Below are 27,384 nucleotides of genomic sequence, written 5' to 3' on the forward strand. Positions count from 1 at the left end.
TTCAATGTTGCACTCAAAAACTTTTATCTTGTTGCTCTCCATCAGCCGTCACTGACAATGCTTTCCTGTGTGTTAATCACCACATCATCAGTGCCAAGCTCTATATTACTGCATCATCATCCTGAGCACTGATCTCATCCAGTGTTAGGCCATGAACACACGAACCCCCTGCCCTCTTTACCATGTTCACCAATAGAATTCACAACACCACCACCACATTCTCATTCTCCTCCACACAGTGGTGCTGCATTAGACTTTTAAACCCCTCTATATCCTGAAACCTGGGTGTTCTGGTGTTAAAGTGAAATCACTTGCTAGGCATGAACCTACTCCCTGTGAGAAGGGAGACAGAGAGAATCTGTAGATGTCTGACATTTCCAAGGCTCTCATGTGGTTTTGGAGACATTTCGGCCCACTCTTCCTTACAGCATTGTTTCAAGTTATTAAAACATCATGTGTTCTCTCAGTAACAGGCTTTTCTGCCATTCTCTAAAGCCAACACAGATTTAATATTATAATTCTCAAAAGTAAATCGAGAGAGCGAGTGGATGGTTTGTTATTTTTAATTCTGATCAGGACATAAATAACATGATTAACATTTTAAATTGTTCTTTTGCGAACTTCAACACATTCCATTTCAAGTCGAATACAGTTGAAGAGCATTCAGTCTAAGCAGGAGAGCGTCTCTCCGATGTGAACACGCTGGTGTGTCCGGAGCTCGGCTTTTCGAATAAAACTCTCCCCACACTCCGGACACTGATGCTGTTTTGGTCCGGTGTGAAGGCGTTGGTGTCCCTGGAGATGACTCTGTCGGTGAAAGCTCTTCCCGCACTGCGAGCACTGATACGGCTTCTCTTCGGTGTGAGTGCGCTGGTGTGTGTAGAGTTGACTCTGCTGATGAAAGCTCATCCCGCACACCGAGCAGTGGTACGGTTTGACTCCGTTGTGAATGACCTGGTGAGCTTTGAGGTGGTTTTGTCGTTTGAAGCTCTTCCCGCACTGTGAGCAGTGGTAGGGTTTCTCTCCGGTGTGAATGCGCTGGTGTATCTGGAGATCCCCCTGCCGAGAGAAACTCTTCCCACACTGTAGGCACTGGTACGGTTTCTCTCCTGTGTGAATCAGCTGGTGCGACTTGAGTCCCTGCCGATAAAAAAAACTCTTGCCGCACTGCGAGCACTGATACGGCTTCTTCCCCGTGTGAATGCGCTGATGCCGTCGGAAATTACTGCGGTCGGAAAATACTTTCCCGCACTCTGAACAAGGATGGACGTCTTTCTGGCCTGGACTGAACGCCTTACTGCTGACAGAACCACACACTTCAGTGTGCGGAACCTCGGAGCTGCTCCTGGGTGTCGGATTCTCGTATCTCATTTCTCCTGATGGAACCAGTCTCTTATACTGCTCAAAGTGACATCTCCTGGTGTGTTTGTGGAGGTAAATCTCAGATGTATAGGAAAGCGAACACAAGGAGCAAGTGAAGACTTGTGACTGGCCATCATCCATTTCTAGAAGGATAAACGTTTAAAAGTTTAGAAATGTATTGTAAAATAAATATCTACCTACAATATATTGTATTTATTATAGGGTTATAGGCTATGACTTACAGATGTATCATATAGTGTAATCGTGCAATTCTACTTATCTTAAAAAAGAAAATCATCCTGTGGTACGTTTGGCACTTCTAGTAGATACCAGCAAAGGGTACGGAATCTCATGCTTCTTGGAATCTCAAATGAATCCATGTCATGCAAGTTCCATTAAGAGCACTTACTTTGTCACACAAGAAGGTTAATTCATTATATTAAACGACCTTCCTAGAGCCTTTGGTCTTATTACCCAGGGAAAATCCAAGCAATTTCCAAACAACTAATGGTACAAAAGCATATAAACATCTGCATACAAATAAGCCTTGTTACCACACAGGCACTGCAGAGCTCCAAATGACATCATGGTCATGTTGAACTAAAGTAGTAGGAGATAAATAAGAAAAAAACCAATTGGGGAACAATTTGGTTCGAAGAAAAAGTCATCTTTCCATAGAATCTATTATCAATACATTTATTCAATTATTATTTCATATTCAACATTATTATTATTATTATTATTATTACTCCTGTTTGTGTGTATGGTTATATGAACTGTATTTTTATATTGCACTTCACTATGTAAAGTTTAGATTTAGATCTCCTTGTTGTTTTTTTAAATAAACTAGGACGCCCCAGTAAATTCTTATTTTAAATGAGTTACTTTTTACTTTACTTGAGTAGATGTTTAGACCTGTATCTTGTACTTTCACTTGAGTAGGATATTTTCCATCTCCGGTAATTCCAACTAAAAGCAGTGTGTGTTTTTTTCCACAGTTATGTGATGGAGAGTGGCATAAAACATGTGGCTCTGAGGTTCTTTCTAATGAGAGGAACACAGGAACAGAGTGAGTGGAACAGTGTCAGTGATACTTAACCCAATACTGCAGTTGTACAGAGGAAGTCTTCATCTTTGGGCTCCTCCTCTTCTATATATTTGATCTGAAATCCTCTCTGTTGGTCTGCAGTGTCCACAGAGCCTGATGTTTCTCCATCTGAAAATCCAGCAATAACATTTTAATACTTTCTCCTCTGTAGAACACTGAGGGGATCATGGGGATTGGGGAGGAGAGCAAATGAACATAGTAAAACATATGAGTCCAATATAAAGCCTTATACTCTTAGTACTCTTACAGAGATCATCTTCATCTTCATCTTCATCCTTTTTCATAGATTTCAGTTCATCTGCAGGGGTGATGTGTCCCACAGCCCCTGACGCTCCTGCACCTGAAATCAATCAGGGTGTAAGTGAGTGATCTGGGGCTGGGTTGCTGTAGGGGTAAAGGTGTGTGTGTGTGTGTGTGTGTGTGTGTGTGTGTGTGTGTGTGTGTGTGTGTGTGTGTGCGCGCGCGCGCGCGCGCTTTTCAGATGTGCCTCTTTCAATTCTTTGGAATTACACAGGAATGATTACAGGAACAGAATGAGTGTCAGTGATACTTAACCCAATACTGCAGTTGTACAGGGAACGTCTTCGTCATCAGACTCTTCCTCTTTTATATATTTGATCTGTAATCCTCTCTGGTGGACTACAGTGTCCCCCGAGCCTGATGTTTCTCCACCTAAAATTTCACCAAGTACATTTAATCATTTCACTTCTGTAGAACACTGAGGGAATTATGGGGTCAAATATAACCTAGTAAAATGTATTGGTTTAATCTGACTCTCATCTCTCTCTAGTCTTATAGAGCATGTCATTCTGATAAGACGGAGATTTTGCTCATTGGACCAAAAACCAGTACACAGAAGCTCCAGCATCTCAACCTGCATTTAGAAGGATGTTCTGTAACCACTAGTTCAACGGTAAAAGACCTGGGAGTAATTTTAGAGCAACTTGTCTTTCAAAAATCATATCAACTAAGTTACAAAAACAGCCTTCTTCCACCTTAGAAATATTGCTAAGCTAAAAAACATGTCTATATCTAATGAAGAGAAGTTCGTCCATGCGTTTATGACCTCCAGACTGGACTATTGTAATGCATTACTAGGTGGATGTCCTGCATCATTAATAAACAAGCTTCAGTTAGTTCAGAATGCAGCAGCCAGAGTTCTCACAAGGTCAAGAAAATATCACCATATAACCCCAATCTTCTCATCCCTACACTGGCTTCCTGTTAAGATTCAAATCCACTACAAACTACTGCTTCTTACGTATAAAGCACTAAATGGTTTATCTCCATGTATCTCCAGTCTTCTAACACGCTACAATCCGTCACGCTCCCTGAGATCTCAAAACTCTGGACTTCTAGTAGTTCCTAGAATAGCAAAGTCCACTAAAGGCGGTAGAACATTCTCACATTTAGCTCCTAAACTCACACATCACATATCATAACTTTGTGCTCCAGAACATCTGATCACATGCACATCATCAACTTGTGCTGTTAATATCATGAACAGCAGCTACGCTAACTCCTCTCCACTGCTTCTCTTTCTCTCCCCATCCCGAGGCTTCCTGAGGTTCCTCCAGCCCCATTCATGTCCCACCTCATGAAGATTGTGGACCTTTAAAAAAGTAGATGCTGACCCCGCAATTCGAAAATTCTGTAAAGCTGCTTAAAAACCATTGTGAAAAGTGATTCAGAAATAAACTTGAACTTACAGAAATAACCTTCATCTTCAGCTTCTTCCTTTTTGATATATTTCAGTTCATCTGCAGGGGTAATGTGTCCCACAGACCCTGGTGTTTCTCCACCTGAGATTTCAAGGTATAAGTCAGTGATGTTGGATTGCTGTAGTTGTTAATGTGTGTGTGTGTGTGTGTGTGTGTGTGTGTGTGTGTGTGTGTGTGTGTGTGTGTGTGTGTGTGTGTGTGTGTGCACACACAGTGTTTCTGAGATAAACCTCAAACCCACCATGGTCAGGATAAACAGTAACAATGGGCTGCATTGTGTCCTTCTGACTTACAGCCATAGCCTTCATCCTCAGGTTCATCCTTCTTTACATGCTTCAGTTGGTCCACAGGGTTGATGTGTCCCACAAAGCTCGATGTTCTTGATGTTTCTCTCTGTACATCAACAAACAGAGCTAATGAGAAGTAAGGAATTATTTAGCAAAGAAAATCATCGCTAGATGATGAGCATCAACAGTCTTACTAACTATCTTTGGAATCTTTTTGGAGATGCACAAGAATTCCATACCATCTACTCTGGAGATATGAGGAAAACTAAGTACACCCTTACTGCTTCTATAGGATTTAAGAGGCTAAGCATCAGCCAGGTGCTGCTAATAAATTCTTTTAATTATTTGAGCTAAGAATGAGTGTGATCTCCACTATAAAAGTCCAAGTTTTAGCAGTCTACTGGTCTGGAGCATTCAGGTGTGTGTTAAAACAACAAGACTTCAGCGATGATCTTAGAGAAGCAGCTGTTGCTGCCCATCAATCTGGGAAGGGTTATAAGGCCATTTCCAAACTATTTAAAGTCCATCATTCTACAGTGAGAAGTGAACACATTCAAGACAGCAAGTTAACATCAAGGTCAGACTGTGACATCTCGCCAAATGCCTCGTGCAAGAACATCATACTCTGGAGATTTCAGACGTGTGGCTTTAATTTCACTCACATTTGTCATAGATTTTGCACAGAAATACAGTTTATTAATACAAAGTTAAAATGTTTGGAGACAAAAGTGTATAACTGGTGCTTCTCTGACCCACGTGTGTTACACGTCATCACCACACAAGAACAAAGATTCTGCATGAAAATTGGCAAATCTGCCACAGAGACACAGCAGCGCTGCAACAAGTCATTCGAGGTGTTTCGACCGGCACTCGTGCTACAAGAGCAGAAGAACATCACTGGACGACCATAAGAGATCAGGAAGACCTTGGATGAGCTCAAACCCCGGAAACGTCTAAACCGTTCAGCAACTCGTGCATGATGATCGCTGGAGAACAGTCCACATGATCTCACTTCCACACACACCCTACTTGACAGATTCAGCTCTAGCGAACTTCACCCCATTCCTGAAGATGAAGATCCAGCTCGTAGATCACCGTTTTAAACATCATTGCACAGAATCACCGCAAATTGCAGAAGGTGTTTGACAGGCTTGGAGAGGAAGACTTTCAGGACACATTTCAGAAGAACTTGTTTTATATATAAAATGCTTTATTTTTTTATACAACCTCATATTCTGATAATAACTGATCCTTATCTTCAACCTTAACCTCAGATTTCTGACTCCCAGCCCTGTACCTTCATCCCATATTCTAATAATCCGATAAGATCTCAGACAGATCAGACATGTGTAGGTAGAAAGTGTTACCTGTGAGACAGCAGCAGCAGGAGTATGTGGAGCTTCTCTGCAGTAACATGGTTGGACCACTGCTGACTCCATTAGAAGGTCTTACAGGTTCTTAAAAAGGGTCTCAAATCACAAATCAAGATTTCATTATAAATTAATCATCACATGCTTTAATTAGATAAAATATCCTAATAGTATCTATTAAATAAAACTGTAGTAAAGTGTAAAGTAAATCAGTAAATAAATCCAGTTTATAAAATACCCTGTGTTTACGGGTTAACAGCTCCACCAGGGTTACTGAGACCCAATCCCAAATCTCTCCTCTTTCACTAGGTAGTGAACTACACAGGGTGACTACACCACTCTATCTCTCCCGTCATGTAGTGCACTTCGAAGGGAGGAAGGAGGGATTCGGGATTCCGCCACAAACTACAACAGCTCAGCTGGTTGAATTTACCTCAGGGATTAAAGAGAAACGCAGTCAAATAAACACAATAACAAGCTTTTATATTAAAATAAATCTGGTTAATATCAAATTTCCCCTCTGGAGATGATTATATCAATGAAAAGGGAATAACATAAAACAACTCCGCCTTGATTTTCTTCTATTTTTTCGGCGTTTTACCCTCTGTAGGTGGAAATCCTGCTGTCTAGTGGGCTGGAGAGTGAAGCAGAGCTACAGACAAGGAAAAACTGTGTATATGTAAATTCTTATATCTTTGTGAAAAGTGACTGACTCCTATTATTTTAATCACTAATAACTTCTCAACATAGTGTTTCCACTTAAACACCTCTCACTCTCTCGTTTTTTTGTTTTGCGCACCACCCTGTGCACTCCAGAGACTGATTTGTGTGAAATCCCAGTAGGGGATCAACAATAAAAAATAAAAAAAACTCAAATCAGCCCATTTGATACCACCTAACACGCCAGGGGTAGGAGACCCAAATATCTTACATATGGGTTTGGTTAGAAACCACCAGAGGTGGTCATATAACCCCAGTCTTCTCATCCCTACACTGGCTTCCTGTTAAGTTTCGAAAAGATTACAAACTACAACTTCTTACTTATAAAACACTAAATTGTTTATCTCCATGTTTCTCTCCAGTCTTCTAACACGCTACAATCCGCCACGCTCCCTGAGATCTCAAAACTCTGGACTTCAAGTAGTTCCTAGAATAGCAAAGTCCACTAATGGTGGTAGAACATTCTCACATTTAGCTCCAAAACTCTGGAATAGTCTTCCTGACAGTGTTCGGGGTTCAGATACACTCTCCCAGTTTAAGTGTAGATTAAAAACATATCTTTTTAGCAAAGCCTACACATAACACACATCACATCATAACCTTGTGCTCCAGAACATCTGATCACATCACATTATCAACTTGTGCTGTTAATATCATGAACAGCAGCTACGCTAATTCCTCTCCACTGCTTCTCTTTCTCTCCCTATCCCGAGACACCCTGAGGTTTGCCCCACTACATGTGTGGAGTTTTGACATTGGACCTCCTGGAGTGTTTAAAGGCTCTGGCATGGAGAAGCTGATGCTGGATCTGTGATGATCACAAATGTTGAGCTCAGTAGCTCCTACTTTTATAACCACAAAGACTGTAGAAGACTGTAGAAAGAACATTACTTATAATCTTATACTCCAGTGCTCATGTTAGTTCTCACTCTCCAGTGTTCTGTATTGTTGAAAGATTTATGATCAAACTCTTGATCAAATGAGGATGAGGTTCCCCTTTTGAGTCTGGTTCCTCTCGAGGTTTCTTCCTCATTACATCTAAGGGAGTTTTTCCTTGCCACAGTCGCCACGGCTGCTCATCAGGGATAAACACATATCATTCACCTTCACTGTTGATTTCTGTAAAGCCTGTTGTGAATATGTTTAGCCTGTATGATAAAGTATGATAAAGGGGACAGTATGATAGTGTACAGTGTGATAAAGGGGACCGTATGATAAAGGGGACAGTATGATAAAGGGGACAGTATGATAGTGTACAGTATGATAAAGGGGACAGTATGATAGTGTACAGTATGATAAAGGGGACAGTATGATAAAGGGGACAGTATGATAGTGTACAGTATGATAAAGGGGACAGTATGATAGTGTACAGTATGATAAAGGGGACAGTATGATAAAGGGGACAGTATGATAGTGTACAGTATGATAAAGGGGACAGTATGATAGTGTACAGTATGATAAAGGGGACAGTATGATAGTGTACAGTATGATAAAGAGGACAGTATGATAAAGGGGACAGTATGATAGTGTACAGTATGATAAAGGGGACAGTATGATAAAGGGGACAGTATGATAGTGTACAGTATGATAAAGGGGACAGTATGATAGTGTACAGTATGATAAAGGGGACAGTATGATAAAGGGGACAGTATGATAGTGTACAGTATGATAAAGGGGACAGTATGATAGTGTACAGTATGATAAAGGGGACAGTATGATAAAGGGGACAGTATGATAGTGTACAGTATGATAAAGGGGACAGTATGATAGTGTACAGTATGATAAAGGGGACAGTATGATAGTGTACAGTATGATAAAGAGGACAGTATGATAAAGGGGACAGTATGATAGTGTACAGTATGATAAAGGGGACCGTATGATAAAGGGGACAGTATGATAGTGTACAGTATGATAAAGGGGACAGTATGATAGTGTACAGTATGATAAAGGGGACAGTATGATAAAGGGGACAGTATGATAGTGTACAGTATGATAAAGGGGACAGTATGATAAAGGGGAAAGTATGATAGTGTACAGTATGATAAAGGGGACAGTATGATAGTGTACAGTATGATAAAGGGGACAGTATGATAGTGTACAGTATGATAAAGGGGACAGTATGATAGTGTACAGTATGATAAAGGGGACAGTATGATAAAGGGGAAAGTATGATAGTGTACAGTATGATAAAGGGGACAGTATGATTGTGTACAGTATGATAAAGGGGACAGTATGATAAAGTGGACAGTATGATTGTGTACAGTATGATAAAGGGGACAGTATGATAGTGTACAGTATGATAAAGGGGACAGTATGATTGTGTACAGTATGATAAAGGGGACAGTATGATAAAGTGGACAGTATGATGAAGGGGACAGTATGATAGTGTACAGTATGATAAAGGGGACAGTATGATAAAGGAGACAGTATGATAGTGTACAGTATGATAAAGTGGACAGTATGATAGAGGGGACAGTATGCTGAAGGGGACAGTATGATAGTGGACAGTATGATAAAGGGGACAGTATGATAGTGGACAGTATGATAAAGGGGACAGTATGATAAAGGGGACATTATGATTGTGCACAGTATGATAAAGGGGACAGTATAATAAAGTGGACAGTATGATAAAGGGGACAGTATGATAGTGTACAGTATGATAAAGGGGACAGTATGATAAAGTGGACAGTATGATAAAGGGGACAATATGATAAAGTGGACAGTATGATAAAGGGGACAGTATGATAAAGGGGACAGTATGATAGTGGACAGTGTGATAAAGGGGACAGTATGATAAAGGGGACAGTATGATAAAGGGGACAGTATGATAAAGTGGACAGTATGATAAAGGGGACAGTATGATAAAGGGGACAGTATGATAGTGGACAGTGTGATAAAGGGGACAGTATGATAAAGGGGACAGTATGATAAAGGGGACAATATGATAAAGTGGACAGTATGATAAAGGGGACAGTATGATAAAGGGGACAGTATGATAGTGGACAGTGTGATAAAGGGGACAGTATGATAAAGGGGACAGTATGATAAAGGGGACAATATGATAAAGTGGACAGTATGATAAAGGGGACAGTATGATAAAGGGGACAGTATGATAGTGGACAGTGTGATAAAGGGGACAGTATGATAAAGGGGACAGTATGATAAAGGGGACAATATGATAAAGGGGACAGTATGATAAAGTGGACAGTATGATAGTGGACAGTGTGATAAAGGGGACAGTATGATAAAGGGGACAGTATGATAAAGGGGACAGTATGATAAAGGGGACAATATGATAAAGTGGACAGTATGATAAAGGGGACAGTATGATAAAGTGGACAGTATGATAGTGGACAGTGTGATAAAGGGGACAGTATGATAAAGGGGACAGTATGATAAAGGGGACAGTATGATAAAGGGGACAGTATGCGCCCTATGAAGTTTACTACCTGGTCACAGAGGAGAGATTTGGGATTTGATTTTACAGTATTGATTGTAACTGTGGTTATAGTTAATGTGGTAATTTATTTAGATTTAGATTTATATTTAATCCCTGCTGTATAAACGCAAGTTTAGAAGATTAAAACTCTAAAATAAACCTTTTAATACTTAGTCTTTTTATATAATATACATAATCCCATTTTGTGTATATTTAAATATACAGTCATATGTGGCGTGTTCTCATTAGGAACGTAACTAACAGTAAATTGCGGATTATCTTAAAATGCGCGGGAATCCGTTCAGGAACGTTAGTCATAACATTTTAAACTGTTTTCACTGAAAAATTTCATATATAGATTTAAAAACATTATAGTTATTCATTTTGAGTTATAAATAAAGCATTTATGTCCATTACTTCACATTTTCTGTTGTGTGCATCAAAAAGAAACTGGTGTAATGTCTAGATGAATTCACTAAGGTACCACAGGGGCTGTGGAAAATTCATGGAATTTCAGCACTCAGGGGTTACGTTCTAAGACCCCCGAGAGTTCCGAAAATCCACGAATTTCCAAAGTTCTTGTTGTACCACTGTACAACAAATCTTTTCCCCACAATTATCAGAATATTTCAAATACATATTTGTGGTTCTGAAAGAATTAATTCAATTTATGTTGTTTAATCCTACAGGAAGTTGAACACAGGTATATGGTGATATTAAAAGGTTTCGAGACTAGACACAAGGCTGAACGCACAGTCACAGGGAGCACCAATCTTCGTAAATCAAAGTGCCAAAAGACATAGTCCTGTGTACATCGGGAGCTGATTGACACCACTGTGGAGATCCAGCGTGAATCGCAGCAGGTGCTTGCCATGCTTTGAGAAAAAGGCTTCCAGGACACGTTCCAGAAGAACGCTGGGAGCACTGTATTGCTGTGCAAGGGGACTTTTTTGAAGGTAATAGTGTGGAATTGTAGATAAATAAAGTACTTTTTTGCAAACAGAGCGAGTCTCCAAACTTTTTTATACCACCTCATATACAGATTCCGTGAAAAGTGTGGAAACACAGAGTCCCTCGTGGTTTTTTAGTCACATGCATGTTCCTTTTGTTTAGGAACTCAGTAAAAGGCAAAAACACACAAGTAATGGACAGTGAATGAGTAAAAGAAAGTTCTTAGGAGTCCAAATGTGACATCAGAAGAACTTGTGTAAGACGGAGAACAGAGGTGTGATCAGACTGCCTCACCCCCCCCCCCCCCCCCACACACACACACACACACACACACAGGTGGAACCACCATGGCTTCCATTCCAAACTTCAGCACCATGCAATTCTGTCTGGACTGTGTCTCATTGGAACCGACTTTACCATACAAGACAAACAGTGGTCTGGAGAAATAACTATCATGGAACGACCTGCCCAGTCATTGCACCTAAATCTTACTGAACTACTCTGGGATAAACAAGAAGTTTCCAACTAATGAAAAACATCTTTAGAGAGAGACAAACACCAAGTGGCATGAACTACAGTAGATATTGTCCACACAGGTTGATGACAGATATACATTTTAAATGTACAAATCACTCCATATAAGTTTATCTACTACTGAGCAAGACAGTGGTGATAATGGCAGGGAAACACTCCCTGAGACTTCATGAGGAGAACTCAGAGAATCTCATCTTCACCTGGATGACGACAAATGTGCATTCATTATCGTTTTATTATTGTTGAGACGTGAATGTGAAACTCTTAAAGGTGATTGTAAAGTCAAATCCATTGTAGCAAACTTTATATTCATTAGAACCAGGCTTCAGGATGAATCAGGGAGGTCCAGAAATAGGAATGAGGACAGCTGAAGTTCATGACACAACAAGCAGAGGTGGAAAGAGTAATTAAATTTTGTACTTAATTAAAAGTATGTTTACTTCAATTAACTGTTACTTAAGTACAAAACCGGGGTGCGATTTTTCCACCTTGCATTATTTGTATTTATTTATTTTTTGACTCGGATATGATTTCAAATGGCGTTAAATTCAACACTTCAAAAACTAAAGTAAATTTACAGATTTTAAAAACTACTTTCAAAAGTAAAAGTACACAAAAACCTACTCAATTACAGAAACACGAGTCAATATAATGTGTTACTTCTGCGTACTGGTGTGTGTGAGAGATCGCGAGACTTTGCGCGCTCCCGGGGACTGAGCATGCGCACTGCAGCGCGCGTTAACCTTTCACCAGGCTGAAAGTTGAAACAATGTTGCTCCGGGATGCGGCGGCGTGGACGCGCACATAGCGGAGCGCGCGCGTCGAAATCGAGATCTTCACACGTTACAGGTCTGAGATAAGCGGCTCCTGGAGGTGAGAAGTTCAGCACGAGAGAATTAAGTTGCGTAATGTTTAGTGCCGGAACAGTCTGAACTGATATCCGGGATAGAGGACAGAAGGCAGTTTTGTCTCCTCCCCTGGAGTCTCTTTATTGCCTGGTGTTCTCACCTGGACCCTGAATCCTCCAGCTTTCTCCTACACATGGACCTGTGGACGGTGTTGTGCTGCAGCGCTCTCAGTGCTGTGCTGCTGGCACTTGGCTTTACTGCTAGCAAACTTGGACTGATCTACCAGCTGTTCCACAAGGTACTGTAGGTCTTCTTCTAATAAACATCTCGGGTTATTACTGATCTCTCTTTAGTGTGGGTGCATGATTTCATGATACCTACTTCTGTTCCAAGAAGAAGAAGAAACACTTTTACATACATTATCATTTCCATAGTACTTTATTATGCACATGATACTCTGGGGTCCACCTCGAGTTCCTGAGTGAGCAGAAAGATCACCAAAACCAGCAGAACTGATCCCACTAGGGGGCAAGGTCACAGAAAGGTCAAATGTTCATAACCTACAACATTTGGCAGATGCCCTTATCCAGAGCAACTTATCTCATTCATACATCTGAGCAGCTATGGTTAAGGGCCTTGCTCAGGGGCCCAGTGGCAGCTTGGTGTGGCTTTTGACCACCGGCTCCAAAGTCCATGCATTAACCCCTAAACTACCACCTCTAATTTAAACAGGTTTTATTGTTGATCAGTTTTGTGGTCTACCTGTTTAAGGAAGTAGATATAGATATGATGACATGCTTCTCTAGTTCTATTGTTGCAGTAAACACACACACAGAGTGAATGCAATATGCAAATGTGCTCAAAATATACACCAGACAAAACTTTGAATATGCAAATTCAGACTGGTATATACCAAATGTATATTTATGAGGGGATATAGTAGTGCACCAGGTGCAAAAACAGAAGACTGTTCATGGGATCAGTGAGTGTTCTGAAGGTCTGGAGGAAAGTTAGTTTTTGAGTTGATTTGTTTGCTCTGGTAGTATCTGGCAGATGGAGATGCTCTGGTAGTATCTGGCAGATAGAGATGCTCTGGTAGTATCTGGCAGATAGAGATGCTCTGGTAGTATCTGGCAGATAGAGATGCTCTGGTAGTATCTGGCAGATAGAGATGTCCTGGTAGTATCTGGCAGATGGAGATGCTCTGGCAGTATCTGGCAGATGGAGATGTCCTGGTAGTATCTGGCAGATGGAGATGCTCTGGCAGTATCTGGCAGATGGAGATGTCCTGGTAGTATCTGGCAGATAGAGTGCTTTTACTCCGGCATCATTTCACAAAGATATCCTGCAAGTGGTTTGTTTGTTTTCTGTTCTCACCAGTCTCTGTAAGTCTCATTGTTCTGCAGCAGAACTGACAGGGTGCCAGGCTGCGACCACACTGAGAACATTCTCAATAGTGCAGCTAAAGAACATCAGTGACATATTCAGGGCCAATGGGAAAGAGTCCTCTAGTGCTGGACCATCTGAAGTCATTAGACATGTGGACACTCTGGAAGGGGTCAAGATGATTGATGGTTGATGATTCAGTCCCCTGTTTCATCTTGTAGTTTATGATCATCTTCATTAAGATGAGTCTTAGAGAGAGATTGGAGTCTGAGCACTGAATATCCTAAATCTGCTGATTAGGGTGGGTGCGGAATTGAGATTGTGTTGTTTCACATGTGAGGAGCTTGTGATAGGGTGCGCACGTGGTCAGAACAGCAGACGTGGTAATACACGTGGTCAGAACAGCACCAGTTGCACGGCTACTGATGTACACACTGACTTATGAAGGTCTGTGCTCCCTGTGACTGTGCGTTCAGCCTTGTGCTGCCATCTGTTGTCATGCTATAAGGGTAATATTGGATGTTTTCTCTAACTAAATAAGATAAGTACAGCAAAACACAAAAAATTGAAATATGTTAAAATGATTAGCATTAGCAAACCAGATAATTAACATCGACCAATAAAAACTCTGAGGTCCTCAGCGTGAGGGAAAAACCGGCTAGTCGTTGATTTCAGAGATAATCAGTTCTCTGTGCTAAAGTGTAGCAACACCACAAAGGCATTTGTGAAATCCAGTGATAAAATCATTACTAAAAGACATGTATAACGTGACCGAGCAGATTTCTGATCTCTGTAGGCAAGATAAGAGTGGATAGTAGTGGATAGAGTATTACAGAAGATACATGAAGTTGATCCAGAAGCATGGCTAAGCTTCTCCCCTCAGCAATAGTGAAGAAGGTCAAAGTCTTTGGATATGTTTCTGAGGTAATGGAAGGCTGTTTATTTACTCTAGAAGAGTTTTTATCCCTCACATGGACTAATAAAGCACACAGACGCTGTGAGGGGAGGAGATAAACACATAAAGAGCTGTACGTTGTCTAAGTGCTGATAGAAGGACATTAGTAGGGTTGTTTATTATTGAATATTCTGGCTAATGGCAGCGAAGTGGAATTGGGTGGAAATCCTACTGAGCCATTTTATTTACACACAAAAAAACGAAATTATCCTGAAATCACTCGGATCAGACTCTGATACTTATCTCTGAATGGAGATTCTCTCAAAAAGGTTCATTTACTACAAATGCATCATTGATATTTATTTTTAAAAAGCCATACAATTAAAACACATCATCTATTTACCTTCAAATGTTGCCTTCACTTGAACTATGAGGCCTAAACCTGTTCCAGTATGACAATGCTCCTGTGCACAAAGCCAGCTCCATAAAGATCTGATTTCCATGGGATGGAGTGGAAGATCTCCTTCTATAGAGCTCCAACCCTATTGAACATGAATGGATGTAAATGCTGCCTGCACCCCAGGAACCTCCTCACCATCTCACCTACATCAGTCTATCTCATGTTTTCTTAAACTCTACATGCCTTCCTGCTATTTACAGTATTTAGCTCTTTTCCAGAGCAACTTCCATTTACCTCAACTTATTTATACCTCTTAGAATCTTCTTTCTGGGATTTAAACCCACAACCTTCTGATCGGGAGTTTAATATCTCACTACCCAGCCATCACCAGGACATGAATCTAATTCATAAGATTTATAAAACATAAAAAATATCTGACTGGTGGATTTGGATCTTTGTGTTCTTCATTAACTCTTTTTTTCCCCGTCAGACTGACAGGACGAGTCCTCGACATGGAGGCGAGAGTGTGGCAGAGGTGCTTCAGGCTCATGGCATCAAGTTTGTTTTCACATTGGTTGGTGGACACATCTCCCCCATCCTGGTGGCATGTGAGAAACTGGGGATCCGTATCGTGGACACGCGTCATGAAGCCACAGCTGTGTTTGCTGCTGATGCCGTAGCCAGACTCTCTGGTAATGTGCTTTAATTTCAGAAGGTCTCAAGATAAGCAGAAAAGATGTCTGTATTTTTAAGAGCGATTAGGCTTGAGGAAGAAACATTGAGAGGAACCAGACACAAAAAGGAACCTTATCATCTGGTTGACTCTTTATAGTGGATCTGTTTTTGGATCATTACCCATTTTAAGGTTCTAATCTTGAGCAGGTCCATTATAGAATATATTTTTGATAAAAAATTAAAATGTAAGTAAACTTTGAGAGCTATAACATACATACAACTAAAATAATACGAATAAGCGACTCACATTTCCAGTTAGGACGCTTCAGAAAATCTGCCATCATTTCTAATAAGGGATCGTAGAGAGTGATCTTTAATGCTCTCTGTATTTTTTGTGGTGCATTATGGGATTTTTTTAAGGGATGAAATGTTATAGGATTTTGCGTTTGGGATGGACCTTAGAGGGACATATTAAAACACTTAGCGTGAAAAGGTTTAATGTGGTTTAATGTGACCATTTAAACAAAACCAAACTCAGTGAAGACGTTAATAATAAAGCACACTATGTACAGACAAGCACACGAGTCCAGAATACGAATGTAACGCATTTTTATTATGCGTAAGCATTTTCCTCGAATAGAAAACTGTTCAGGAATATGCTCAATGTCGCTTAATATCACAAGACAACGTTATTGCATTAAGCCATGTTAAGCATTTTTCACGTTAAGCACACCATTATATGATGTGTATATGACAGATCAGAAATTAATTGGATGGATGGAAGGAAGGAAGGAAGGAAGGAAGGAAGGAAGGAAGGAAGGAAGGAAGGAAGGAAGGAAAGACTGAGACCAACCACATGACTTAGCAAAAATGTTGACAGTAACAAAGATGAATTGTTTGTGCAGTGTAAACTTTGTACTCGCCCACAATGAGTTGCATTCCGTTGTTGTGTTTTGTCAGCGGTGCGTGTTCATTGTGAGCATACCTCTCGGTTAACTGCGTATTAACAAACACGTTATGGTTGTTGTCTGTTACAGCATTGGAATTGTTTGGGCCCAGTGTGACACATCACGTGATGATTTTTATACCGCCTACATTCAGCTTGTTGAATGTGAATGCAGTGAAGTTTCATTATGTCACTTTGATACCTGATATGTAAAAAACTCTTTTTTTATTTTATTTATTTATTTATTTATATTCGGTAAATGTTGCCCTTGTGCAGGTACAGTGGGTGTGGCTGCAGTCACCGCAGGACCAGGCCTTACCAACACAGTTACTGCGGTGAAGAATGCTCAGATGGCTGAGTCACCTCTGCTGCTGATGGGTGGAGCAGCTGCCACTCTGCTACAGGTTTGTTTTCAGTCAGTCAACTGTGAAGAACCTCTTTAGTAAATACAATAATGCAACTGGATTGTGCAGAATAATCAGAAAAAACAACAGTACATGATTAATTCATATCAGACTTATTCTGGACTTAAACTAAACAAACACTCAGTAAATAAACAGAAAACAAATCACTAAAGCCATGGCACTCAGGATGACAGACCAACCGAGTGTCATGTGAGCAGAATCATTTCTTACTATTATAAAGCATTTTTCGGACGGAATGTTAGACTGATTGTTTAGACAATGAATAGCTCTGAACGTCTGCTCTTGGTTTTGATTGCGGAGAACGCATTTGTCAGGATAAACAAACACGAAGACCAGAGAGCTGTCTATCGGAGAAAGATGAGAAAAGAGAGAGATTGCACAGAGAGCACTGGGAATACCAAAGGCAACTATTTTAAATGTTCTGGACATTATATCCAAGAAAAAACAACAAAGTCCCCGAAACAATCAGCAGCAGCAGCAACCTCCACAGGGCAAAGGGTGAAGGTGTCACAATCCACCGTTCAAATAGGATTTTGGGAGCAGAAATCAGAGGCCATTACATAAGATACACACCACTCATCAGCATAAGCAAATTAGAATACACAGAGAAGTACCGAGATGATCCTGAAACATTTATGAAATTGAGAGAAAGGCCAATGTGAGGAGAAAGAAAGGATCGGCTCATGATCCACAACATAGATATACATTCACGGCTTGAAAGTAATTGAAAGCTTTTTTTGGACGCTATCTTTGCTGCATTCTTTTTATTTGAGGTTTGTTGTATCTTGTGAACAAGAAACACAGTGTACACTTATTGGGGGATGCAGTTGTAAGCTTTGGTGGCGAATAATTGACTGGACATCAACCAGTAGATCTTGATTCAACTGAGTATGTTCCTGATGTTCATACAAGCCTGGAAATGCATGGGTGCATTAGTTTAGTGATGTCTGAGGATCCCTCAATGTACTTGATTCAAGCAAGAGATAAAAAAAATAATGTTGGGTGTTCCGATACTTTTGCACACCTCAAGAAAAACGTCTGGTCTGTCATCAAGAGATTCCATGCACTTTGTTGTTGAGCTTAAAAGCTGTAATTCTTGTCTTTCTTCTTATATTGGTGTTTTGATATAAAATCTAAACGTGTACAGCAAATGTACAGCAAAAAGCATTTGATTTGACTTTCCGTTCCAATACTTTTGAAAGCAAGAGATATTTGCAGCAGTAACCTGTAGGGGGCATGTAAAACTGTCTTTAGATTTAAAATCAGAGACGGTGCTCAATAAATAATTTTTAAAAATAATGGAGGAAAAGGAAGACACGTTAATCTGAAGAAAGAGATTAAAACATTAAAAGAAGTGGAAATGTTGAAACTGATACATGGTGGGGAGGTGGGAGCTCAGTGGTTAAGACTTTGGGTTAGTGTTCAGAAAGTCCGGGGTTTAGGTCCCAATATCGCCAAGCTGGCACTTTTGGGGCCCTTGTGTAAGGCTCTTAACCCTCTGTACTCCAGGAGTGCTGAAACATGGCTGAACTTTTACTCTGACCTTCCCAGTTTTAGCACTCCTGATTAAATGTGTGAAAATGATACATTCTATTTAAAAAAAAATTAATAAAGTAATCTAAAATATAAAAGATCCAGAAGGTCAGAATCAAAGTGTGTGAAGCAGAGCTGTTATGAAATGTTTATTTGAATGGATTGTAAATTGTGTGTGTAGGGTCGAGGAGCTTTGCAGGACATTGATCAGATGTCACTGTTCAAGCCGCTCTGTAAGTTCTGTGCCTCTGTGAGGAGTGTGAAGGAGATCGTGCCCATTCTGAGGAAAGCCCTGGCCATCGCTCAGTCTGGTACACCAGGTACACTTCAGCAGCACCCCACTGGCCCTCAGAACAGGATTCACCTTCAACCCTGAGCAGATCTTTATTCTTTTTATGTATGTTTCAGGTCCTGTATTTATCGAGTTCCCTATAGACACTCTTTATCCTTATCATCTTGTAGAGAAAGAGTTCTTTCCCAAAAACACTCCGAAAGGAATCCTCGGAAAAATTGTTTCATGGTAACACATCGGACAGCAAAACTGATCACAAATGCCTGCTTGTCTTCGGTTTGGGTTTCTCCTGAAAGCGTCGTTTTTCTCTATCTCGTAGGTACCTTCAAAATCATCTAACGAGGCTTTTTGCCGGAGCATGGGAAGTAAGGGACCTCTCCCCTCTGCCTGTGCACATCCCAAAAGCAACCGACGATGAGGTGAGCTGTAATATCTGTAATCTGACCTGAAAATTCTTAAGGGGGGCGCATGTGCCTGTGCCTAGAGTCACTGGCCTTCTGCCCCCTGCCCTTCTGCCCTCATCGGCTGAGGTGCCCCCTATTTGTTTTTATATTTCTGTCGGTAATGATTTGCTCTTGGTTTTCTAAAAGTGCTAAGAACTTGTACTTGGTCGATGTTTCAGGAGATAAAGACGCTGTAGTGTTGAAATCAGGAACCTTTTACCCCAATCTATCCCATAACGCATGTTTATTTCCCTGACCTTTGACTCACTATTTGTCTCACCTCCAGGTGCAAAGGTGTATCGAGCTGGTAAGCAGGGCTAAGAAGCCTGTGATCGTGCTGGGCAGCCAAGCAACACTCCCTCCGACACCTGCCCCAGACGTCAGGTACATACATTTCTCATTTTATACAGTGGAGATGGAAGGTTAGTGGTACTTTGGGGTCTTGAGCAAGGCCCTTAACCCCATAGCCTCTGTTATATGAATGAACTAAATGTAAGTCGCTCTGGATAAGGGCGTCCACCAAATGCTGTAGTCCAAAGTTTACAAACACCAAGACCTGTCACCAGAGTTGTGAGTACGTTTCTGTTCCTATCCTGTTCCAGAAAAGCTCTGGAGTCTTTAGGTATTCCCTGCTTCCTGGGTGGGATGTCCAGAGGGATGCTGGGTAAGAACAGCCCTCTGCATATCAGACAGAACAGAAGAGAGGCCCTGAAAGAGGCTGATTTGGTGCTGCTGGCAGGTAACAGGAACCAAATATCTTGCTGACCGAAGCCTCATAAAATATGTGTAAAAACTGTTTTATATGTAAAACCTGAGTTAAAAGTTAAAAGAAACTTTGATTAGATGATTGAGAAGCTTTTTCATTATTCATTTCCACCAGGCACAGTGTGTGACTTCAGACTGAGCTACGGCAGGGTGCTGAACAGACGCAGTAAAATCATCGCGGTCAACCGAGACAAGACGCAGCTACTGAAGAACTCCGACCTGTTCTGGAAGCCCACAGTCGCTATTCAGGGTGAGAAACTACTGTCGCTTCCTGAACAGCACCTGATCATTTAAAGCTGAACACATTTATTTACATTTATGCCATATGGCAGATGCCCTTATCCAGAGTGATTCACATTATCTCATTTATACAACTGAGCAGTTATGGAGTTAAGGGCCTTGCTCAGGGGCCCAGGAGGGCAGCTTGGTGGGGCTGGTATTTGATACTTTGGATCCAAAGTCCAATGCCTTAAACACTAAGGACCACCTTGTTATTCCGGAAGCCCACAGTGACTATTCAGGGTGAGGAACTACTATGGCAGAACATCACTTTAAAAACCTGAACAGCACCCGAACACTTAAAAGTGTAATATTCACATATGAGGTTACACCAGGTTCATGTAGGGTAAACATGCCTTTTCAGATGCTGCATTTACTCAAACGCCTTCGAATTAATGTTCTTCTGCTTGGGCTTTTTCTGGCTTTACAGGTTTTCTGATAATTGCAGTAGTAATTTGGAAGGTGGGTAGATTAGTGTTTAAAGTGTTGGACTTCTGATCGGAAGTGCGTGAGTTCTTGAGCAAGGCCCTTAACCCTCACATGCTCAGGTATATGAATAAGGTCATTTTACTTTGCTCTGGATAAGGATGTGTGCCAAATCCTGTAGATGTAACTGTAAATTCAGGCCTATTCTTAGTGTAAATGTGGATGTAGATGTGAATGTATAATCCCAAATGTATTTTCTCAAACATCAAATGCTGCTGTTTTGACTTTTTACTGTTCTGTAATAAAGTAATAAACCAGGTTTAGGTGTGCAGTGTTACAGGATGTTAGTGTAGATGTAGAGGTGAAGAATCCTGAGGTGAAGCTCACAGACTATGGTCACTTCCATTATTGAAGAGTTCAATATGGTATTGATGTTTGCAGAGAAAAACTGACTGCATGGATCAAAAGAACCCTTCAATATTATTCCACATTACATCTACAATTCTGCTGTTCTGAATCACACCCGGAGATAAAGTAGTGCCAGAAGTTAATAAATATGTATTGATAGTGAATGAAGCTGTTGGAGTTTTACTCCTGGTGCTGTTTTTTTATTCTATTTCTCATTTGAGAACTCGCCAGTTTGTCTCCTAATTCATCTTGTGCCTCGAGCCGTTTATCAAATCGCCGTATTCACCATAAAAGTTCCTCCACACGCAAAACTCCTCCATGGAGCTCAGTGAGGTCATAAGGAAATATGTACAAAAGCTGTGGGTGGAACTGGAACTGGAACACATTCATTTAGATTCAACTGACAAACACAAACTACCAAAGCTCTGAACTCATGCCTGAACACAATCAAGCCTATCACAATCAACTATTCACACCTGAACACAATCAAGCCTATCACAATCAACTATTCACACCTGAACTCCTTCCAGCCAATCACAATCCACTATTCACACCTGAACTCCTTCCAGCCAATCACAATCCACTATTCACACCTGAACTCCTTCCAGCCAATCACAATCCACTATTCACACCTGAACTCCTTCCAGCCAATCACAATCCACTATTCACACCTGAACTCCTTCCAGCCAATCACAGTCCACTATTCACACCTGAACTCCTTCCAGCCAATCACAATCTACTGTTCATACCTGAACTCCTTCCAGCCAATCACAATCCACTATTCACACCTGAACTCCTTCCAGCCAATCACAATCCACTATTCACACCTGAACTCCTTCCAGCCAATCACAATCCACTCTTCACCCTGACCCTGGTATAATGTATTTTTAACAAAAAGCATGGAGCGTATTTAAGCATGTGCAGCTGTTCCTGAATGACACAGTGTTTATTTGTATAGCATGTTTAATAATGCAGACTGTGACAACACTGTCAGGTTAAAAACAACCCCAGTCAATGTGGGGGAAAGTATTTTTAAAAGGTGTCAGGATCTTCTGAATGACAGGACATGGGTTATAAATCATTATAAGATACAGGTGTAAAAGATTAAAGACAAACTTTCAGGTAAAGAAGTGTGGAAAAGACACAACATAACTCCCTACAAATTACATAAATAAAACTGTGCTACCTCTTCTTCAGGTGACGTTGGTTCCTTCTTGCTGCAGCTGTCCAAAGGTTTGGTGAGACACAAATGTCCTGAAGAATGGGTTCAGTGCCTAAAGGAGCGGGACGAGGCAAAGGAGAAGGCAAACAGGTTAACTTTTTGTGTTGTAAGAACTTGTGTTAGTGTTATTGTCCATGCTGTAGGAATCGTAGGTGTTTTTTTTTTTTTTTTTTTTACAAAAGTCTGGGTATGATTTTGGGCTAATGGAATGGTTCACTCTTGTAGAGACAAGGCAGATGAGAAGCTGGAGAGACATCTGAACCCTCTGAGTGTCCTGCACTGTGTGGATGAGCTCATGGAGGAGGACAGTATCATCGTTGCAGATGGAGGAGACTTTGTTGGCAGTGCTGCTTACATAATGAGACCACGAGGACCACTCTGCTGGCTGGACCCAGGTAAGAACCATGGACAGGGGCTAACATAGACTGGAATATACTCTTGTAGCTAAATAACTCTTACTTGATCATCTTAGTGTTTGGCATAACATAAATGCCACTGGGTTCCTGCTTGTAATTATTCAAGTCATCCTAAGTCTACCAGTGGGCAACAATGTCCATGTAGTGCTTGGAGGCCCTCATAAGCTCTACAGCTGGCCGTGGGAGTAATACCAGGTTGAGTCACAGCATGGCACTCTGTTCCCTAGTGCAGACTTTCATTAGCTTGACAAATCAGATCAACCTCATCAGAGAGATAGTGAAATAATGAACCAGGAACACCAAAAGGCCCATAAGACCAGAGAAAACTACTGCAAAAGTCCAAATATTTATGATCCATAGTGTAGGGACTATGTACCTGTGGACAGAGTTCCAACTGTTTCATGAACACCAGATTCAAAGACATTTTAAACACCATTTATTTTATACCAAGCAACTTAAATTCACACCCCGGCATCTATAGCGTCATGCAGAACCTCTCACCATCTTTAACGTTTCACTCGCTCTTAACATTCATTCATTCATTTTCTCCCGCTTATCCGTAATTCGGGTCGCGGGGGCAGCAGTCCCCCCGCCTTCGACTGCTGCCCAATCCTCACAGCACCATCCCTTACGGTCCCTCCTGCAGGTGGTGAGCCCACGGGAAGTCGCTCTTAACATTTACATTTAAAATTTCATAGTAACCCTGATGTGTTGAATGAGTAGGTTTGATTTATTACGAGCGTTTCTTAAAGTTGTGTTCAAGGGAATGAAATTAAATACACTGAAGTCAATGGAGTTCATACTGGAAATATTTCAATGAACTCAAAGCGTTCATATTTTGGACTCTTTTGATTGACTGCATATACAAGCTTAATTAAAACAGTGTAGATTTTTATTCTTATTAATAAGAATTTCCTTTGGAACACAGCAAGTGTCACAGCACAAATGTCGAAACCCCTCCCAGAATAAAATCACGGGGAAGTACCGCAACAGAAAACGCTAGAACACTGCTTCGCTGCTTTAGCATATAAATCCCAAAAACAAATATTCTAGTAGTAAAGGGGAGACCGGGTATACTTTTCTCTGATTCACTATAAGTTTAGCTATCCAGCTAACATTTCATTGTATCCAGACTCCTAATGAACATTTACTGACGAGATTAAAACTCCATCCTACTAAACAAGATTTATTTCTAATAGAATTCAAGCACTTTCAAGCATTTATATTTGTTTTTAAGTATTTTCCAGGCCACGTGTCTGAAATTTATGATGTACTTTCAAGTGTAGGAACCTGTGTAGATTTTGAATGTAATTACTACACAACATTCTCACACACACTCCCACTTTACTTCCCACTTCACTGTACATTCATTAGGTCTAGTCCTCCCTGCTGCTTGTGTCTTTGTGACTGTTGTGACACCAGATTTTCCCTTTGGGATTAATAAAGTACTCGCTACTGTACTGGATTTGAAACTTAACAGGAAGCCAGTGTAGGGATGAGAAGATTGAGGTTATATGGTGATATTTTCTCGACCTTGTGAGACTCTGGCTGCTGCATTCTGGACAAACTGAAGCTTGTTTATAAATGATGCAGGAAATCCACCTAGTAATGCATTACAATAGTCCAGTCTGGAGGTCATAAACGCATGGACGAGCTTCTCTGCATCAGATATAGACAACATATTTCTTAACTTAGAAATATTTCTTAGGTGGAAGAAGCTGTTTTTGTAACTTGATTGATATGATTTTTAAAAGTCTAAAATAACTCTCAGGTCTTTTACTGTTGAACTAGTGGTTACAGAACATTCGTCTAAATGCAGGTTGAGATGCTGGAGCTTCTGTGGACTGGTTTTTGGGCCGATGAGCAAAATCTCTGTCTTATCAGAATTTAATAATAGAAAGTTATGAGTCATCCAGTCTTTTAATTCTTTAACACACTCAGTTATGCGAGTTAATTGAGCTGTATCGCCTGGTTTAGATGAGATATATAGCTGGGTATCATCAGCATAACAGTGGAAGCTAATTTTATGCCTTCTAATAATATTTCCTAAGGAAAGCATGTCTATTGTGAAAAGCAGGGGTCCCAGAACTGAACCTTGTGGCACACCATAATTTACTTGCATTAACCTGGATAACTCTCCATTTAAGTCTACGAAATGGAAACGATCAGACAGGTAGGATTTAAACCAGCTCAACCTGCCTGTTCCTGAATGCCAATGTAATTCTGTAAGCGATCGAGGAGGAGATCATGATCTATAGTGTCGAATGTTGCACCAAGATCTAGTAAAACTAACAGAGATGAAGCCTTGGTCTGAAGCTAAAAACAGGTCATTAGTGATTTTAACTAGAGCAGTTTCTGTGCTATGATTGAGCCTGAAACCTGAATGAATTTCAACAAAGATATTGTTCTCTTGTAAGTAGGTATCTGTTCTACTCTTTTCTGCTCTATCATGCTTTACTTTGTTTATTATGCTTTACTCTGCTCTGCTCTACTCCACTCCACCCTTCTCTACTTCATTCACTCTAATCCACTTCATGCTAACATGTATGTACTGTAATGTACTGTACTCTATTTTGCTCTACTATACTCTACTTTACTCCACTCTCCTCTGTTCTGTACAGGGGCTTTTGGGACGCTTGGTGTTGGAGGAGGGTTTGCCCTGGGAGCAAAGCTCTGTCACCCTGATTCAGAGGTATGGTATCACTCACAGGTTTTAGGAGGTGTTTATTTCTGTGCCATTACTGTTAATAATGTTTTCCTGGCTGTCTGTACAGTGTATCTGTCTTTGTCTGAAACTGAAAACGTCTCCTTCATAGGTATGGGTTGTTTATGGTGATGGTTCTCTGGGTTACAGCGTGGCAGAGTTTGATACTTTTACCAGACACAAGGTATAAAATCACATTCAACAGCCAATCGGATGTCAGGGTTGAACGATGAAAACTATCTGTACATCCTTTACATACGCATAGCATTAACAGATGATGTACAAATATAATTTATAATTATGCACAGGACATCATTGAAGGAAACCCTACTGAAAATAAACCATTATATATTCTTGAATTACACTTTTCTTTTGACAGACCCCTGTAATTGCACTGGTGGGAAATGACGCTTGTTGGAGTCAGATCTCCAGGGAACAGGTGCCTCTGCTGGGCAGCAACGTGGCATGTGGTCTTGCATTTACAGGTAATATTTAACATTCAGTGTGACATCAATGTGGTTTAATCTCATCTGTGATTAATATATATATATATATATATACTACATGGGCAGTAAAGTCGGGTCCTGGGGTGCAGTCAGCATTCACATTTATCCCATTGGTGTTCAGTAGAGTTTGAGCTTTATAGCAGGAGATCTTTCACTCCAGCCCACGGAAAGCAGATCTTCATGCCTCTGGCATTGTTCTGCTGGAACAGGTTTGGGTCTCCCGGTTCAGGTGAAGGAAAAATGTCATGCCCCCACATCCAAAGACGTCCTGTACAGTGTGTCTCCAACCTAATAGTATAAGTTAGAGGAAAAAACACATGGCTTGAAGTCAGGTGTTCCAATACTTTTGGTCATATGTAATACATACATCCTGTGATTCCTGCCGATGACGTTCTTTTGTTTGATTTTTCCCTCCAGATTATCATGTAGTTGCAGAGGGTTACGGAGGAAAAGGTTACCTGATTGGGCGTGAGGAAGAGTCGCGCCTGGTGAACATGGTCAAAGAGGCACAGAGGGAGTGTAAAGAGGGCAAGGCAGTGTTACTGAACGTCCTCATCGGAAAAACCAACTTCAGGGACGGGTCTGTCTCTGTGTAGAGACCCGGAGCGGAATCCTGAGAAGATTCCAGAATCCTCGATCATTTCAATCTCGTTTTCGTATTTGACACTTTTACGCATTTTTTAGAAATTTTTTGAAAATGATTTGCTTTGAAAAAAAATATATAAAAAAATGCTTAAAGTAAAAACCAGAAGATGAAGACGTCTAAACATTTTAAGATAAAGGGATTTGATTGATTGCCTTTCAGTTTTTTCAGTTTGATGTATTATTTTGCTTGTTTTTAGAGATGAGATGATGCAGATAAAGTTTCTGACGTTGACATGAAGAATAAAAATGTGAATTATAGTTTTGTTCGGCAGGTGCAGGATATCGCATTTATTTCACTTATAGCAAGTTTGTGTTCAATTCTGCATCTTTATCAGGTTTGAACTTACAGTCAGCACTCGATTCAGGACGTTTGATGACTGAAATCCAGGAAGTTCATGTTACAGGTTCACATTTGTCACACAGGCAGTTATAAAGGGAGAAATAAACGCTGAAACTGTGAAACATTGTGTAATTGGTATATTTTCAGGTTTCTGTTTTATGAAAATGTAATGCCCCCAAAGCCACTGAAGTTCCAAAAGAATGTGTGTGTCTGTATGGCTTGAAAAAGTCAGGTGTCCCAATACTTTTGCCTATATTGTGTTTTAAGCAAATCATTTAATTCTGGTAAAAAATACACGCTCTGGGGTTTTTGAGGGAACGATCAATGACTTGAACATC

General features: G+C 40.6%; 3 protein-coding genes and 1 long non-coding RNA gene across 8 annotated transcripts in view; 2 read left to right on the forward strand and 2 right to left on the reverse strand.

Moving 5' to 3' along the window:
• LOC310737991 overlaps positions 1 to 6,265 on the reverse strand; it is a 41,954-nt gene extending 35,689 nt beyond the window's left edge. Inside the window, exon 1 of the long non-coding RNA XR_014536934.1 lies at positions 6,251 to 6,265. This is a non-coding gene — a long non-coding RNA (uncharacterized lncRNA). The remainder of the gene's footprint in view (positions 1 to 6,250) is intronic.
• LOC310737887 (NLR family CARD domain-containing protein 3-like) overlaps positions 1 to 27,384 on the forward strand; it is a 135,579-nt gene that overhangs the window by 94,188 nt on the left and 14,007 nt on the right. Inside the window, exon 11 of the transcript XR_014536914.1 lies at positions 8,339 to 8,474. The gene's annotated coding sequence lies outside the window, so the exon portion shown is untranslated. The remainder of the gene's footprint in view (positions 1 to 8,338; positions 8,475 to 27,384) is intronic.
• Positions 546 to 6,412, reverse strand: LOC310737919 (uncharacterized protein). 5 transcript variants are annotated; one of them, XM_083562685.1, is made up of 8 exons: positions 6,282 to 6,412; positions 5,846 to 5,947; positions 4,485 to 4,584; positions 4,180 to 4,272; positions 3,026 to 3,142; positions 2,718 to 2,810; positions 2,462 to 2,578; positions 546 to 1,505 (listed from the first exon to the last, which is right to left on the reverse strand). In XM_083562685.1, exons 2-8 carry the CDS (start codon positions 5,915 to 5,917, stop codon positions 664 to 666), a joined length of 1,434 nt encoding a protein of 477 aa, XP_083418811.1. In that variant the 5' UTR covers positions 5,918 to 5,947; positions 6,282 to 6,412; the 3' UTR covers positions 546 to 663. The 5 variants fall into 5 exon arrangements, with proteins under 5 accessions (XP_083418811.1, XP_083418812.1, XP_083418813.1 ...); XM_083562686.1 differs by lacking the exon at positions 6,282 to 6,412 and adding an exon at positions 6,087 to 6,251 and having other exon boundaries at positions 5,846 to 5,935; XM_083562687.1 differs by lacking the exon at positions 6,282 to 6,412 and adding an exon at positions 6,087 to 6,251 and having other exon boundaries at positions 4,433 to 4,584; positions 5,846 to 5,935.
• On the forward strand, positions 12,188 to 27,168 carry ilvbl (ilvB (bacterial acetolactate synthase)-like). Its single transcript, XM_083562658.1, has 15 exons — positions 12,188 to 12,638; positions 15,512 to 15,713; positions 16,919 to 17,046; positions 18,782 to 18,920; positions 19,009 to 19,120; positions 19,212 to 19,311; positions 19,622 to 19,719; positions 19,938 to 20,074; positions 20,216 to 20,350; positions 22,411 to 22,525; positions 22,661 to 22,830; positions 25,473 to 25,543; positions 25,668 to 25,739; positions 25,935 to 26,040; positions 26,479 to 27,168. The coding sequence occupies exons 1-15, from the start codon at positions 12,534 to 12,536 to the stop codon at positions 26,655 to 26,657; spliced, it is 1,869 nt and encodes a 622-aa protein (XP_083418784.1). The 5' UTR covers positions 12,188 to 12,533; the 3' UTR covers positions 26,658 to 27,168.

Source organism: Silurus aristotelis, assembly GCF_946808225.1.
Source record: "Silurus aristotelis genome assembly, chromosome: 15".
NCBI classification, from domain to species: Eukaryota; Metazoa; Chordata; class Actinopteri; order Siluriformes; family Siluridae; genus Silurus; species Silurus aristotelis.

Coding starts and splice junctions, on each gene's coding strand:
- LOC310737919 (XM_083562685.1), bottom strand. CDS start 5,917: ATGGAGTCAGCAGTGGTCCAACCATGTTACTGCAGAGAAGCTCCACAT. Junction 4,585..5,845: donor CTGCTGCTGCTGTCTCACAG/GTAACACTTTCT, acceptor GTTGATGTACAG/AGAGAAACATCAAGAACATC. Junction 2,579..2,717: donor TGAAGATGAAGATGATCTCT/GTAAGAGTACTA, acceptor CTGGATTTTCAG/ATGGAGAAACATCAGGCTCT.
- ilvbl (XM_083562658.1), top strand. CDS start 12,534: ATGGACCTGTGGACGGTGTTGTGCTGCAGCGCTCTCAGTGCTGTGCTG. Junction 18,921..19,008: donor CGCTCAGTCTGGTACACCAG/GTACACTTCAGC, acceptor TGTATGTTTCAG/GTCCTGTATTTATCGAGTTC. Junction 20,351..22,410: donor GCCCACAGTCGCTATTCAGG/GTGAGAAACTAC, acceptor CCTCTTCTTCAG/GTGACGTTGGTTCCTTCTTG.